Consider the following 18,006-nt stretch of genomic DNA (forward strand, 5'->3'; position numbering starts at 1 on the left):
GCCTCCCTATTTTTCAGTGTTCTTTCCAAGGAAACTATGTTAACACCAGTATTTTTGTTTCAACTGTTGGCCCAATCCAAGACCAGGTTCAAGTTAACCATCACTATAGGGCAGACATGTCAAACACAAGGCCCAGGGGCCGGATTCAGCCCGCGAAGCCATCCTGGAAACAGTGAGGGAACGGCCCCCACTGCCTTGGCCCTGGCCCAGAGACCCTCCTTCTGCCAGAGACCCTCAGATCTGTCCCACTCCTGCCCAGGCCCCCATAGGCACCCTTGATGCAAACGATGTAGAGCTGGCCACGCCCACCCAGTAGGCCATACGCACTCTAGCCACACCCACCCAGTAGGCCACATCCACCCTGGCCATACCCACCTGGCCCCCTGAGGGCAACCGCAATGCTGATACGGCCCTCAATGAAATTGAGTTTGACACCCCTGCTATAGGGCAATGAATTCATGCAGAATAAGGTGTAATGCAAACTCTTTATTTCTGTTATAGAAATAAAGGAATACACTTGGGACCCAAGTTCAAATCAAGTGTACCTGTTGAAATTCCGCAAGCTCTTTTTATGCCATAAAATCACATGTTCACATCAGAATATCCTGATCTTCTATAACCTGTTCCTTGTTTTAAGGCATGCACGGTTTAGGCTAATATCCTATAATGTGCGTGGGGGAACACTTAATTAATTAGGTTCTCCACCTCTGGGTGTGTTTTTTAACCTACTAATGATAACTTTCTTTTACCTTTGAGCCTTTGCCAACACATTGTTAAACTCAGCTAAATGCCATGTTACTTTCCTTTGTTCCATTAACAGGCCCATTTGCAGAATTCCTTCACAAGGATACAAAGCCACATTCTGCCAGCTAGTCTATGTAGCAAGCATTTGCAATTAATCTGTGAAGTGTTTGTGGTCAGCCCCTTTAGCTTCTACTAGCATTTGCTAAAGAAGAGGTCAGTTAACTGCTAGTAACTAGCAAAAGCACAAACAAATGGAGTAGCACATTCATGATTTACAAAAGCTCCTAATGATTTGTTAGCAAACCAATAAGCCAAATATGCCCGGCTCTCACTAGGCTAAGTGAAAACTAGGCATTCTTCCTAGCTATAGTAGACCTGACTTTGTCTTAACCATCCTTTATTTTGGACTGCACAGCTCATTGCACTCATGTAGCTACATTTTTATTACTTCTGGTTTGTTTTGATTGCTTTTATCTTTGACTTCCCCCTGAAATCTATTGAAGTAGACTAGAACATTTTATATTTATAAATACTGCATTTTGAATGTATCAATATGCATTTGGAATCTTATTGTTCCAAATTAGAATGGGATGGAATGGAATCATTGGAAGGGACTTTGGAGGTCTTCTAGTCCAGCCCTCTGGTCAAGCTGGAGACCCTAAAATATTTTGAACAAATGATTGCCCAATATCTTCTTAAAAACCTCTAGTAATGCAAGTAATATTATGTTGGCTTGCAAGGTAATCTCTAAACAGGCTAGTTTGCAGAGAATAGTATAACCGTACTTGGGGGTAAACTGGACAATGCTTGTGCTTATGCATATCGTCCAAAATTTGCTCAAACTGAGTGGCACTACCATTACTGTTATAGATATGGCACAGATGCAACAACAGGTAATTTAGGCTAGACTTTATTTTACTGAAAAGTGCTTCGTAAATGTTTTAATTAACTTAATCATTATACGCATCAGAGATCAATATTTAGAGGCCCATCTAATATCTCCAAGAAAATTGCATCTTGGAATGTAAGGAGAAAAATGATAAAAAGCAAAAATATAACAAAAATATGTCTGCAAAACTAAAGAAGAGGAAAGCTATAACAGATCTGAATGATGGTGGTCTGATTTTGTGGAATTGATAAGTATATGCAAGAAAGTAAAAATGTACAGTTTAATTAAAGGACTAAAATTATGACAAAGTAGAAATCACTATCATCAATGTTGATGAAAATCAACTGAATTATAAGTTGACTAGAGATGTTTTTCAGACTTTAATGAATGATAATAGTAAAAGAATCAGAAATGAATTTTGGGCAAACAAAATAATTTCCTATTTATTTTCATTTCCTATTAATTGAGAAGGGATTTACATTTGATTGTGTAAAGTTGAAAGTTCTAATTTCTTTTTTCTTAAAAATAACATTATTTTTAAATGGTAGATTTATGTTTTTTATCCTGTTCTTAAAGAAGAGGCGCTATTTTCTCTAATCACATCCTTTAAAGGCTACAAGGTGAGCTGGCATTATAGAATTTAGTTTTCTTTTTCATCATTATTATTTTACTATTATGATGTCCTAATTATTTGCAAGTAAGACCATAGACCATAGTGAGTCCTATTGCATATGCTGGAGATAAGGGATGCAGGTAAAGATATCTCCCAAAAAGATAGTTGTAGGCTGCACTAATTACCAATCAGCTACAGGAAAGTGGGAAGGGAAGCTATAAACATAGTGTTTCTGGGAAAGGAGGTTTGAGAAATTCAGTGTTTCACTTTATGGTCATAAAATAAAATGTTGCAGTGCCAGACACTAAGTAGGTATACTTGCTCCATTCAGCCATGTTTTCTTCCCTGATAATATTTTGTGTGGTAAGAAGTACAGAATTACTACATCTATCCCTTGCCATTGGCTGTGCTGGACAGGGCTGTTGGGAGTTGATCCCATTGGAGGCATTCAATTTGATTTTATTACTCCCCCTTGCATTTCCCATTCCAACCTCATTCTGTAACTCATTCTGTATCTGTTGACAATCTGTAGTTCTCAGCCTGCTGTTATTTCTCTCTTGACCATGTGGCTGGCATCTGTTGGGAAATGTCCAGCCAGGCAGGGCAGAGGAATCAGTTGGGGAATTAGTCTTAAAAATTATGCAGTTGCAAGAGCTCCAGCACTGACATACACACACACACAGCAGCTTCATGGAACCTTATCTATCTGTTTCCAAAAGAAAGCAAGTAGTGTGGGGATGTTGCTCTACTGTTTGGGCTTGACAATATCATTCTGATTGCAAAAGGAGTATTATTTTTAAAAATGAGTTTGCTATTTATTTTAGAAGAATGAGGGCATAGTTTGCTGGGCTGTTCTCCTATGCAAGTCTCTTTCATTGTATGATTTCTTATGAATGTTATCCTTAACCCTGCTACCACCCTATCATATTCCATAAGAAAGTCACTTACATGCACATTGTCATAAGATAATTTTGATGATCAGAAATCTTTGAACATGTTTTAAATAATGCTACTTAATTTCTTAATCAACATTTTAAAAATGTTAGTAATAACATCATTACATGGACAGCACAGGTTGCTAAGACGTTAAAGTGCACTATGGATTCATCTTAATATGGAGTACAGTATCTTGCTGTTTTCAGTAATAATTGCCAATAACAGAAATTTAAGATGTTCATATAGCTCCAAGAAAGTAATGCACAACTTTGCATCATGAGGTCAAGATTGATGAGAACAGTTTTTAAGTGTCTTGCCTTTGTGTGTTCTCTCTCTCTCTCTCTCTCTCTCTCTCTCTCTCTCTCTCTCTCTCTCGTTCTTTTCTTTATAGGATTTCAATATGGAGGATATGTTTTGTGCATGTAATAATTTGGAGGAACCGCCTACTTCTGCTGTCATGTTGGAAAGCTGTAATTTTTCTCAGGTTGTCTTTGCAAACATAGAGAAATTCTATGCTCCTGGAACAGATATAACTTGCTGTTATAACCTTTCCCAATACTTCACACCTCGCAAGAAGGACTGGGTGGGCATATTCAGAGTAAGTTTCTCAAAAACCACTGATGTTTGAATTGTAAAACACAGCCATTGGAACTGATGTAGCAATAGCAATAATATTTAGACTTATATTCTGCTTCATAGTGCTTTGCAGCCCTTTCTATGCAGTTTACAGAGTCAGTATATTGCCCCCAAAAATCTTGTAGGTGGTTGATCTCTTTTGATAAAGGCATCAGGAGACAATAATTCAGGTTTTTAGGAAAATTGAGATTTGGTAGTTTTTCAGGTTTCTCCGAGATCCATATCTTGAGGACAAGAAATAATACAGGAGGGAAGCTAATCTTTTCCATTCAACTTTCAGTTTTCTGTTAATAAATTATATATCTTTTTAGCACTTAAGTAGTGCTTGTGCCATTTTCAGCTGTTTACCAGTTGGTACCAAGCCAACATTTATCTATTATGGTTCTCCCCCCAAAGCTCTATTGAAGTGTTGAACATTATTTTTCCAAAAAATGTGGATGGGTACTATTAATAAAAGTACCTACCCTTTGAGGGAGAATTCCTGAAGTAATCCAGAGACCAAAATAAGAGACTTAAAGTTCTCTGAAGTCCTTCATGGAAAATGGTATTTCAGCAGAATGACAGGTTATGCCACTTCGGGTTCCTTGAAATGCAGATTAAACATTTTGCGAGGTCAAAGGTGCTTCAAAGCAAAAGAGATGGACAAGATATGTTAGGAATAAGTTTGTTCTCTGAAAGCCTTACAGTCTTCCTATCTGTCTTCAAAACTGCTAGGAGTTGATTCTAGCCCTGCTGCTAGTGTAGGTAATTCATTCCTATTCATTGTAATTTCAAAGATGAAGGCTTTCCTCTCTCCTTGGATACAGCAAACCATGGGTCTTCAAACTCAGGCCTTTTATGGCTCATGGACTTCAACTCCCAGAATTCCTCAGCCAGGCACACTGGCTGAGGAATTCTGGGAGTTGAAGTCCATGAGTCATAAAAGGGCCAAGTTTGAAGACCCTTACAACAAACCAATAGGGCCACATGGAACACTTCTCCCTTCTTCCAATATAAATTTCACATAAGATTGCTGTGTCTGAATACAGTCTATAATTACTTCACTCAGTAACTACTTGATGGTACTAATAAGAGGATGCAAAATGAATACATCACAGTATCTCTAAAATATTTGAACAGTCTTCTCCAGCCTAATACCTTGAAGATGTGCTTGGATTGTAGTTCCCCAGATCCATAGTTAATATAGGCTTTAGCAGTTTCAGTATGTGTGGAGAAACCCAGGCTGGGTGATGACTAGTTGGAGCAGGAATCAGAAGCCTTCACATGCATTTTGTTGTTGCCTTACAGGTGGGATGGAAGACAACTCGTGAATACTATACATTCATGTGGGCCCCTGAGCCAAGTGATTCTGAAAACAGCTGTGCTGAACAAAAGCAGGTGCTTTTTAAAGGTCAGTGATGGGAAGGGAATTAAAGGTGCAGTTTTGCAACAGGAAACTTGCTACAGTATTTATTTATTTATTTATTTATTATTTATTTTTATTTGTATACCGCCCTTCTCCCAAAGGACTCAGGGCGGTGAACAGGGCAGTACATGTTGAAAGACAAAATACAAAAATTAAAAGAGATTAAACAAAATGCCCACAACTCTTACAATAAGTTAAAACACATTAAAAAATAGGTTAAAACACATTAATAAAACCCAACCCCATCCCATCAGGCCAGGCCAGCTTGTTCGAAGTGGTAAGTCTTTAGATTGCGCCGGAAGGAGCGGAGGTCGGGCACCATCCGGAGCTCAACCGGAAGATGGTTCCATAAATCCGGCACGCCCACAGAGAACGCCCTCCCCCTGGGGGCCACCAGTCAACATTCTTTGACCGGTGGCACCCTGAGGAGGCCCTCTCTGTGGGAGCGTACTGGGCGGAGGGAAGTTGACGCCGGCCGCAGGTGCTCCCTAAGGTATTCCGGACCCATGCCATGTAGGGCTTTGTAGGTCATTACCAACACCTTGAATCTCACCCGGAAGACAACTGGAAGCCAATGCAGCTCGCGGAGCAGAGGTGTAACATGGGAGTATCGGGAAACTCCCAACACAACTCTCGCGGCTGTATTCTGTACCAGTTGGAGCCTCCGAGTGGTCTTCAAGGGCAGCCCCACGTAGAGAGCGTTGCAGTAGTCCAAATGAGAGGTCACGAGCGCGTGAGTGACCGTACGTAAGGCATCCCGGTCTAAATAGGGCCGCAACTAGCGCACCAGGCGGACCTGGGCGAAGGCCCCCCTAGTCACAGCTACTATATGGTCTTCTAAAGAAAGCTGTGAATCTAGGAGGACTCCCAAGTTGCGAGCCCTATCTACGGGGGGTAATAACTCACCCCCCATAGAAAGAGATGGGATATCCTGAATATCCCGAGATGCCGGTACGCACAGCCACTCAGTCTTGTCAGGGTTGAGTTGAAGCCTGTTCCTCCCCATCCAGACCCGAACCGCCTCCAGGCAGTGGGACATCACGTCAAGGGCATCACTGGGGTGGTTTGGGGTCGTAATGAAAAGCTGGGTATCATCAGCATACTGATGATACCCAACTCCAAAACCACAAATGATCTCACCCAGCGGTTTCATGTAGATGTTGAACAGGAGAGGCGAGAGGACCGACCCCTGAGGGACTCCACAAGCGAGAGGCCTCGAGGTCGAACTCTGCCCCCCTGCCAACACTGACTGTTATCATGACACAGTAATCATGACACTGTTATCTGCTGAAATCCAACTGTGCATATAGTGCCACTGTGGCATTCAAAATGGGTGGTTTAAAATCTAGGCTTTATGCACTAACAGTCCTTTAAAAAGAATCTATGGAACCAATTACTAGGTTTATTTTATGGATTGTTTTTATTTTGCCAGATTAATAGTTAGATACTGATAGTATTGTAAGTCATTCCCAAAATCCTGGTAGTTGTCTGTCATCTTTCCTTCCTATAGAAGATAAAAAGTGTAATTTCACCTAGTGCTAATGGAATTAATAATGGTATACACGGGCTAGTATTTCCTGGTTCAGTAACTTTTACCACTGGAGAGAAAAAAAAGGAAGTTGAGAAGTGATTGTAATTCAGCAGTAATTGTATCCTGGGAAATCTGGTAATATTTTTATTTTATTTTATTTTAATCCCATTTATATCCCGCACTTCTCCAAAGACTCAGGGCGGCTTACAATCTAAGAAGCACAAATCAATGTGCTTAGCAATAGCCTTCATTCTATGTATATGCCTGCTTATTAGGGCTTCCCCCCCGCAAGCGGCATTATTACAAAGTCAGCTTAATTGCCCCCAACAATCTGGGTCCTCATTTTACCTACCTCGGAAGGATGGAAGGCTGAGTCAACCTTGAGCCTGGTAGGATGCGAACCTGCACTAATTGCAGACAGCTGGTGTTACTTAAGGAGGCATTAGCCCACTGCTCCACCAAGGCTCCTTATATCATTTGTTCCCCACCTCAGCAGTGACTATGGTGAGACATGAGTCTGAGATACAAGAGCACTGTTGATAGTAAGAATAAACAATATGAGACTGAAGTCAAAAAATGAAGAAAAGAAGGGTGGGTGAACTAGGCTTAATTTTAATTTTAGTCAGATATTTACCTAGAACTGTCAGCTTTGCTGCTTGGGAAAGAGAAAAATTTTAAAAGCTGTCAACCCTCCTTCCATTTGGAATCCAACAGATTACCACTGAAGGGTAAGCCATAACTAAATGTTAGATAGCTAACTTTTGTATTTCTTCTGAATGATTGAGACTCTAAACATGGAATGTGTCTTTTTGTTCTTTCAGCCTACTATCTGCCAAAGGATGATGAGTATTATCAGTTTTGCTATGTTGATCAAGATGGGCAAATCCGTGGGGCCAGTGTCCCTTTTCAATTTTGTACTGAGATTGAGGATGACATGCTGGTAATTACTAAAGAGGTTAGTTCAGCCAAATATGTCACGGATATAACATGGCTTAAGCCTTTTCCCATATACCATGTTAGCATGCTGCACCCTGACAAATGTGTGAGAATTCACTGTATATAGATATATTCTGTTCTGAATGTATTTTCAGTGCCTTTCCCGTACAATTATTTCATCAAATTGCTAGATATACTTAGGGTTAATTTTGATTATTTTTAAAAATAACTTTTACTCTATTGGATGTTTCTTATGTGAATGTTGGATGTTTTTTATGGCAATATCTCAATATCAAGAGAGACAAAAGTTCTTTGCTAGTCGGATTATAGATAAGGTGGAGATACGTTTGTCAAGATACATGTAAATATGTAAATATAGACCCCTACATGCCAATCATCTAGCTGCCCATTCGTAATGTATGGAATCTATTGTTTTTTTTTAAAAAAAAAATGCTATGATGGAAGCCAGATCAGAAGGATTATCTTTTTCCTAAAAGGGTGTTATAATGTTTTAAAGATAAAATAAAGTCAAAAAGGCAGAAAGCAAGAGAGATCAAAAATATCCTTGATGCACTGTTTTGGCCGATACAGTTAGCATTGCGTGTAATCAAAGGCTAATAAACTCAGAAGTCATTACCAACAATATATAATAAACATCTAATGTTTATTATATATTGTTGGTAATGACTTCTGGGTTGAGGTGTCCTGAAGGATCTAGGACACCTCTCCAGAACATATTCAAGGTTGACTCAGCCTTCCATCCTTCCGAGGTAGGTAAAATGAGGACCCAGATTGTTGGGGGCAGTTAAGCTGACTTTGTAATAATGCCCCTTGGGGTGTGTGTGAAAGCCCTAATAAGCAGGCATATACATAGAATGAAGGCTACTGCTAAGCTTGTAAGCCGCCCTGAGTCTTCGGAGAAGGGCGGGATATAAATGGAATTTTTTTTAAAATATAAAAAATATAAAAAATATATATTAATATCATGCACTTCGGTTCTTTTGATTTTGGTTTGTAGGGGGAAGTGGAGAAAATACAACAGCAAAATGAAACATTGCTTCAAGAAAATAAGAAACTGATGAAGGACCTAGTAAGTCTTCAGGAACAGAATGTGCATCTACAAGAAGAACTTTTAGCATCTAAGGTAGGAACCGTCCCCAAAACATAGCAAAGCACAACAACAAAAAGATAACTAAATACAGTTAACTAGTGTTTCCTTTCTAAAATGATGTAGAGTTTACAGTCTCCACAGAAATTGCCTTACACTACAGGGGTGTCAAACTCAATTTCATTGAGGGCCGCATCAGCATTGCGGTTGCCCTCAGGGGGCCGGGTGAGTGTGGCCTGGGTGGGCGTGGCCTACTGGGTGGGCGTGGCTAGAGTGCCTATGGCCTACTGGGTGGGCGTGGACACCTCTACATCGTTCGCCTCAAGGGTGCCTATGGAGGGCCTGGGCAGGAGTGGGACAGATCTGAGGGTCTCTGGCGGAAGGAGGGTCTCTGGGCCAGGGCCAAGGCAGCGGGGGCCGTTCCCTCACTGTTTCCAGGATGGCTTCGCGGGCCACATGAAACTACTTCGCGGGCCGGATCTGGCCCCCGGGCCTTGTGTTTGACATGTCTGCCTTACAGTAAGGAATATAGCTATGTGTTATTCAGTGTGCTAGTTTTTAGTGAACTACTAAGAAAACATTCCACCAGGATTGGGGAGAATGAGGAAAGACCACTGTACTATAGACAATGTTGAGTCTATATTGGTGTAATACCCAGGTTATTAAAAAGGAAAGCATGGAACATTACATGGTTCCTTGTTTAAAAAGTAGGAAGGGGGACAAATTATGCCCAGATTAGAAAAAGTTGATTGAATCCTAGTCATTAAAATATTGATGTTAGGACACACTGGATGGGAAGGAGGTTTTGTATGTTCAAACAAAAATAAAGGAGCTTCAGAACAGAAGATGTTTTGATGGCTGAGACCACACTGCTTCAGAATTGTCTGAATTTAGAACTATGTTTCCTTAGAATTAGCTGTAATAATGGAAGCTATAGAAAAACTTCTAGACAAAATTACCCAAAAACAAAAAGAAAAGAGAATCCATTGATTATTCACTGTATAATGGCTAATAGATTGGCCAAAAATATAATAGTGAGAAGAAAACAAGAAAAATAGAAATATTAATTACACTTTTCTTATCTGTGACATTATGATAAATGGAAATCTTGATGATTTGTTTTTCTGCTCTGACATTTCAGGTTCTCCAAGATAGAGTGAACACTTTAGAGAACAAATGTGAGAAACTTGAATCCCAAAAGAAAGATCTGGAACATGAGAAGTGTGCCCTTAAGGCAGAACTGATGCAGTAAGTATTTATTTTTCCTCCTAGAGATAGCTGGTTCAGTCATAACACTAAGTAAAATTTTAGTGATCGAAGCTTAGGAAAACCTTGGATTCATGAAATCCCTGTTCTCTTTTCAATGCAGCCGTAAAAAACATGTTTGGAATCCCTTTGTTCTGTTATTATCTGTGTGGAAACAAATGCAAGGACATAGTTTTATGAAGCAGATGATACCACTCTAATGGCAGAAAGTGAAGAGGAACTGAAGAGTCTCTTGTTGCGAGTGAAGAAGGAGAGTGCAAAAGTTGGGTTGAAACTAAACATTAAGAAAACCAAGATCATGGCATCTGGCCCTCTCAATTCCTGGCAAATAGATGGGGAAGAAATGGAGGTAGTGACAGATTTTATTTTCCTGGGCTCCAAGATCACTGCAGATGGGGACTGTAGTCAAGAAATTAAAAGGCGCTTGCTCCTGGGGAGGAAAGCCATGGCAAATCTAGACAGCACACTAAAAAGCAGAGACATCACCCTGTGATAGTCAAGGCTATGGTCTTCCCAGTTGCAATGTATGGCAGTGAAAGTTGGACCATAAGAAAGGCTGAGTGCAAAAGAATTGAGGCCTTTGAACTCTGGTGCTGGAGAAGACTCCTGCGAGTCCCTTGGACCGCAAGGCGATCAAACCGGTCAGTCCTAGAGGAGATCAACCCTGACTGCTCTTTAGAAGGCCAGATCCTGAAACTAAAACTCAAATACTTTGGCCACCTAATGAGAAGGAAGGACTCACTGGAGAAGAGCCTAATGCTGGGAAAGATTGAGGGCAATAGAAGAAGGGGATGACAGAGAATGATGTGGCTGGATGGAGTCACTGAAGCAGTAGGTGTGAGCTTAAATGGACTCCAGAAGATGGCAGAGGACAGGAAAGCCTGGAGGAACATTGTCCATAGGGTCGCGATGGGTCGGACACGACTTCGCAACTAACAACAACAGTTTTATGAAGCTGGCTTGTTCTTAGTAGATATAGTTAGCTATGGCTAGCATTTGAATAAGAATAATAACACTGATAATATGCATATTGTGGTTAAAAACTTTGTTCTCTGGGATGCAGAAGAATTACTGGCTAAAGGAGAGGGGAACCCTCCAAGGGGAGTAAGAGTAAGAAGACATTCTAGCTTGGAATCGGTTCAGGGAAGTAAACATCGAAGGTTAAACCTATAGGAAAAGCAGATGGTCTGGTGAAATGTTTGTAATATGTGTGATCAGCAATAAAGTATCTACTTGGGCCTATTCATGGAATGGTTCTGGTTACTTCCGCCTGACATTAATCTAGCCAGACTCTGCGCTTCTGGGAAGGAGAAAACAACGGATATGGCAGCAGAATTGCAGGCAGCTGCTATGTCTTCACAACAGATGATGGATACCTTACTCCTACATCAACAGGAAGTGGAAGCAGAAATGAGGAACTTACAAGCAACAATACTTCAGTTGGTTCAGCCATCAGCGACCCCATTAGGTCTGGTAGAGCAACCAGTCTCCTCCCATAGTGGTTTGCCAGAGAAGTTTGGAGGAGAAGCAGACAAAATGAAAAACTTCATTGGTCAGTGTGAATTGTTTATGGGAACCTGAGCTGCAGAGTTTCCAAAAGATCATGCAAAAGTATCATCTATATTGAGTTTGTTAAAGGAATCTGCGGCCAAATGGGCACAACCAATCATAGAGGGCAACGACCCAATAATGAATAATTATCAAAACTTCATGGAGAGATTCAGAACATATTTTGGAGATCTCATCCAAGCAGTCACAGCCAGTCACAAGATTCAGCAGCTTAAGCAGGGCAACAGAAGAGTGCAGTTATACATTTCTGATTTTAAATTATTGGCAGCAGATGCTGATTGGAATGAGTCAGCCTTGATTGACCAGTTCAAGCATGGTTTGCATGATGACATTCAGAGTGAGCTGGTGAGACAAGAAGTTCCACAGAACTTGTGTGCAGCACCTTAGGAAGATGTTGTGAAAGCTACAGGAGAATACGCTGTTTGTCAAGCTTGAGAAATGCGCCTTTGACCTCCCAACTGGACTACTTAGGCTATAGGATTTCAACTAATAGTCTGCAGATTTACTAAGGTGCAAGCAGTGCTATATTTGTTACCTTAGACTCCTATTTCACAAGCCACGTATCTTCAGTTGCAATAAGCACCAATCCTGCAAGAGTATTACAGTCTTTCAACTTTAGTCGGCACTGGCAATTATTAGCAAAGAAATTTGGCAGCAGGATAACAGGTCCAAGATTTGTTCACCAGAATCAAGAAATATCAGCAGCAAGACCCTTATGTTTGGGACTGGATGGATGACCTCTAGGGAACCCATCAAGGTACAATATCTCTGTTTTTGGTCAAAGATGGAAAATCTGCAGCATAAAGACAGGATCTTCATGCCTGTACTTTTAAGGGAGAAGGTGCTACAACTTTGAATTGACATTGAGACAGCTGGACATGGGGGAGTCTTCAAGATACTGCACAAAACACTAAGAGACGTTGGTGGCCTAAGATCACACCAGACATCAAAGACTATGCCAAGTATGCTGAAGGGACAAAAGTAAAATACACCCACCCCCACTCCCCCAGCCTTGGCATACAGTATCATTTGACTTTAGAACAGATTTTCCAGTGCAGGTTATATATCAATATTGGTAGTGGTAGATCTCATCACTAACAACCAGATATTACAACAGTATCTGAGGTACATACAGCCAACATAATTGGCCATCTCTTAATCCATTAGCTAATTTTGTATATAGTAATTCTATCCATGTATCAATTGCAGTCACCCGGTTCCAGGCCTTATGGGGAACCACTCACAGATTTTATCTGCAACCTCACAATAGAGTTGCTTTCTTGGGGCCTGGATTTTCCAGAGGAGCAGTGCAGTGCTCAGGCACTGTTGAAAGAACAGCTAGACCAAACTAAACGGTCTTACAAGAGGTCCTTAGACAACACAACAACAATATAAGAGAGGCTAGCAATTGCAAAGGCAGATCGTCTGTGGCTGCCTACTATATTTTTAACTTATACCAGTTTTTCAAAAAAAAAACTACAGGCAAAATTTGGGGGGGCTTTTAAGGTCCTATGATAGGTCAATGCTGTGGACTTTTGTTTGTGGTTGCCACCATCTTTCAAAGTGCACCCACTTTCACTCTTCATTGCTGGTGAAGGAGGCACTTTACAGTCATTGGTAGCCTCCACCCACCCAATCCCCCTCTATGATTGTTGAAGGCAAAGGGAATTTGAAGTGAGGGAAACATTGGACTCAAGATGAGAAAAGAATACAGTGTTTGATTCACTGGAAGGGCTACACAGAAGCAGAGCACTCGTGAGAAAATGCAAGATACATGGATGCTCCAGAATTAGTAAAAGTTTCACAAGCGCTTTGCAAGCAAGCCAAGATACTCCATGCTCCCAGTACCTGCTTCAGTCCTTAGCCTGAGGAGAACCAGTGAGTGAAGGGGGTAATTATTCACAGGGAGAAGTGTGAAACTGGCAATGGTTCAATCTTCAACTTTGGGTTTTCACTTCCTGAGGGAAATGGGGGAGATGACCCTTCTAATGCTTTAGATGTTTTGCAGGGAAAGCTACCTGGCTGGGAGGATTCCTAGGACATGGAGGAGGACGATTCTTCTTACATTTCGTGTCATCACTATCCCCATTGTCCAGTTCCCATGAGAACTCAGACAAAGAAGACAAAATGGAGGAAGGAGGGGGTTTGTTTAGAGAGGAGGTCATGATGTGGTAGAATCACCAGATGAAGGAAAGGGTCCCCCTCTAGAGGGAGTAAAAAATCATTCCAGCTTGGAGTCGGGGCAGGAAAGTCTGAGGTAAACCCTTAGGTCTATATTTGCCATTTTCCAAGAGAAGGCAGACAGTCTGGCAAGATTCTTGTAATATGGGTGACCAATGGTAAAGCATCTACTTGGGCCTGTTCATGGGATGGTTTTGGTTACTTGTACCTGATGGTTAAACTTAAGCAAAAAATACTCTGCATTTGCATACTACATAGGTTACAGTATAACTTTTATCCTCTGAATTATCCAGAGAAGTATTGTTCTTGGTAGTATATTAAATGCAATAAAGAAATAATAATAATCTGCTATGCCTGTTTCCAAACAGGATCAAAGAAGAGAAAGAATCTATGTTATCTGAGAAAGAACAGATGGAAAACCAGCTGAAAACCATTTTGTGTCAAGCAGAAGAACTTCAAGTGAGTTAGCAGCGCTGGGATCTTTTCTTAAGGGTTTAAAATAATTAACACCTAATCAGCCAACTTGACCAGCAGTGCAGATTCTTCAACTTCTTGCAGTCTCAACACATGCAAAGAATATCATAATGGAAGGTTCATCTATAAGCTTCAACCTTGGGAGGAGGAAGCTTTTCAAATCCCAATTTTAGAGAATCAGAAACAGCATTTATGCTTGAATGGATAGGACCAAATATATTTAATTGTTTCACATTCCCGATGAAGCAATGAATTCTGATACATATTTTCATCCTTATCTAAATTTAGGAACAACTTCTGTCAATACATACTCCCTTTGTATATTTACCCTGGATCTGTATGCTTAACATTTAACATGATAGAATTAAAACCCTTATCTGAGTTGTTTCATAAACAGATATTCCTTGAGTTATGACCATTGATTCAGTGACCATTCAACATTATGATTGCCTGGAATGAAAAGGGAATTATGACTGACTCAAATTTCAGGCCATTGTAGTAGCCCACCCCCCACCCCTGAACAAAATTCCTGATTCTCTGGCCATTCTTACTGTGAATTACAATCATCTAGGCCAGGGGTCAGCAACCTGAAACAGTGAAAGAGCCACCGGTTCCCTCACAAAAGGAAAAACTGGGAGCCGCAAAAAATGTGTGCACATGCGCATATGCGCAGAACAGCGTTTGACTGAAGAGTGGAGCCAAGGCGAGATATATTTGAATTGATTGGTTGAAATTTTTTAGTCCCACTTTTTGTTTTTTGGACTGCACATGGCAGAGGACTGAGAGCCGCAGGAAACGGCTGAAAGAGCCACATGCGGCTCCGGAGCCGCGGGTTGCAGACCTGTTCACTTATTTTATAAATCCTATTACAGAGTTTGGGTGCACATTTTTGACTGGGCCAATTCCAATGTCTCCCTCCTGTACACTTCACCCATTTTGTTTGTGCCTAAAATAACAAAATCTATCAGTGCTTTTAGAATGATATAGAGATTATTTGATTACGGCACCCAGTGTAAATCCTATTATCCTTCTGGGATTGCTGGCTTTTATAGTAGTTAAAGATGGAGCATGCCTAATTTAAGTTCCCAGTCCTGAGACTTAGTGGAAGATCTTGCACTCCCTGTTATCTTTCAGCCTAACCTTACTCCACCTTATTCCTTACTGCTCTAAGAATTAAATGGATCGTAACCCTGAGTTCTAGTGAAAGACGTATAAAATATGGATTTGGGGAATGGGGGAAGAAAGATGTTTATCATTTGCCTTTGGCTTCTAATTATGCTTCAGCTTTTTTCTTTTCTCAGCAAAACTTGAGCAAGATTCAGGAAGAACAAACACTTGCACTTCAAACCCTGAAGAAGGAAAAAGATGAAATAGAGCAAGAAAATCAGGTGCAAACTTTGTCATGTGGGGAGTGATGAGAGATGCTACTGTTGGATTATTGTGCAGAAGGCAGTATTGTGCAGTTAGAGACAGATAGAAGTTGCTTGTGACAGTTTTTTGTAGTCTAGTGGCCTCCTTGTGGCTAAGAGTTCTGGATATTTTAATTCCCAAACATTTCAAAGACAGATGGGTAAGCCACTATCCTTGTTTCCCTTAATGCACAGAGTCCCTAATATCTATACACACTTTCAATACATGTTATGTCCATTTGTCCATTTGAAACAAAACTAAATGGTCCTTATGAGGTAAATTTCCTTTACTGCACAGTGTTACTGTATTCTACAATATTGTGTGCAAGCTATAAAAAGTGAAATAATAATGTTTGGCATTTTTGTAGGCAGACACTTTACTCACTAGTTATAACCATGGTTGCATGTTGCTTCAGTGGCAAGTGCATACTAAATTTTACCTGTAGACAAACTAGGAATAGGACACTGATAATATATGATGGAAGAGAAAAGAGAAAGTAATGTGAGTTTTGATTGCAGGAGGTGGGAATAAGCAAAAGTTTTCAGTATAGAAGAAGAACTTGCTTACAATCTCTGCAGTATTGCAAAGGATGGCACCCAGTTTTGCTCAGGTTTTAAATCAGTACAGAACAAAAATAAACATTTCCAGGTCCCTAGATCAATCAGCAGTATGATGTCCAGAAAAATCTACAGCTGCTTCTGAACTGTTGCAAACCTTTGTGTGGATGTTCCCACTGTGAAACTGTATTATGGGAATGTTGAGAAATCAGCTTCCAGGTGCAAGCAGGGAATTTTGTTGCTATATTTCAGATGCAAACAACTGTTTCTTGGCCCAGCTAACTATATATCATAACTTCCAAAGCTACTGTTTTTGCATTTTAGATATTTTTTTTTACAGAAATTATGGCAGGAAAATGAGGGCTTGAGGGCACGCCTCCCTGATATATGCAGTTCATCTGCTGATCTGCTATCCCAGTCACCACCTAATTCTGTCCTCCTGTTTGGAAATCCATATTCTGGTGAGTGGTGTTGGACATCCAGTGGTGAGGTTCAAACTAGCAGCAAAAGTATGCTAATTGATAATCCAATTGCTGTGTTGATGTATTGTGACGTAATCGCTCTGTCACAAGACCCATCACAAACTTCTCACTGATGACTCGTAAATGACCCATCAAAAATCCCTCACTTGACACACTCTCACCTGAAATCCTTATAAACAACACAGCCCTAACTCCACTGAAGATGTTACCTAGCCTGGTAACGAAACGTTCGGAAACCAACCCACAAGCCCAAAGAACAAACCTTCACCTTCATCCAGTGCTGTGTTGTTTAATTGTTCAGGTGGTCCTCAACTCATGACCATAATAGAGTCTTCCCCATTATTGATGTAAGTTGTGATGATCATAAAGTTGGTCATCACATAACTGATCCAATTTTTTGTTCCTTTTTTTGCAGCAGTTATTAAGTGGTTGTTAAGCAAACCCATTGTTCACTACTGGATGTTTTTGTCAAAGATCAGAAGCAAACACTGGTTTTTGGGGGGAAAAACTTTGTAAATTGTGGGCACTTGACCATGAGATACTGAAAATGGCTATAAATGCAAACCAGTGGCCAAGTACCCAAAATGTGGTCTACATGACTTTAGGCAGGGGCAGTCATTGGTACTTTAAAATCAGGTTATAAGTACCTTTTGGGAGGGATCCATGGTAACTTTGAACAGTCACCAAGCATAAGTGAAGGAGTACTGTACCAGATTTTGCAGTTATGGGAAGTGCTACTTCTTTTGGATATGTTATATTTTGCTGAGACATAATAACAATGCCCTGAAGTGGACATTGGCAGATTCTACGAGTTGTATGTCCAAATAAGATGGAATAGATTATATGTTGCCAGATCTTACAAATATTCATACAAGTGTATAGACTCTATGACTGATTTCTGACATCACTGTTTTTTACCATCACATAGTAGTTTAAAGTGTTACTGATGCTATATATTAATTAACTAATGTAAATGTGTTTTGTTTTTATCACTTTGGTTTGTTTTACAGCACCACCAGAAATTGCTGAGAGGGACCCGGTGAGTTTTCACTTTTAATGCCTTTATTATTGAACACAATACAAAAAAACCTGAAACCACACTGTAAAGATAGTGTTACAGTGAAAAAAATCAGAGGAAAAAGGGGAAAGGATACATGGTAATTGAAGTTGCAATTGTTGGTTACAATCATTGTCCTTTTGGTGCTTTAAACCAGCCTTGTATAGAACTGGGGGGGAAGCAGATTAATGCCCTTAGTCACTTAATATTTT

At 40.4% G+C, this 18,006-nt stretch overlaps 1 protein-coding gene across 1 annotated transcript in view; it reads left to right on the forward strand.

The window, feature by feature from the left end:
* CALCOCO2 (calcium binding and coiled-coil domain 2) overlaps positions 1-18,006 on the forward strand; it is a 29,706-nt gene that overhangs the window by 9,321 nt on the left and 2,379 nt on the right. The window contains exons 5-14 of the mRNA XM_083377058.1: positions 2,210-2,253; positions 3,574-3,780; positions 5,106-5,208; positions 7,576-7,709; positions 8,709-8,834; positions 9,940-10,046; positions 14,183-14,273; positions 15,590-15,676; positions 16,596-16,716; positions 17,748-17,776. Coding sequence (XP_083233184.1) covers positions 3,583-3,780; positions 5,106-5,208; positions 7,576-7,709; positions 8,709-8,834; positions 9,940-10,046; positions 14,183-14,273; positions 15,590-15,676; positions 16,596-16,716; positions 17,748-17,776 — 996 coding nt within the window. The 5' untranslated portion in view covers positions 2,210-2,253; positions 3,574-3,582. The remainder of the gene's footprint in view (positions 1-2,209; positions 2,254-3,573; positions 3,781-5,105; positions 5,209-7,575; positions 7,710-8,708; positions 8,835-9,939; positions 10,047-14,182; positions 14,274-15,589; positions 15,677-16,595; positions 16,717-17,747; positions 17,777-18,006) is intronic.

The sequence above is a fragment of the Vipera ursinii genome (assembly GCF_947247035.1).
Source record: "Vipera ursinii genome assembly, chromosome: Z".
NCBI lineage: Eukaryota > Metazoa > Chordata > Lepidosauria > Squamata > Viperidae > Vipera > Vipera ursinii.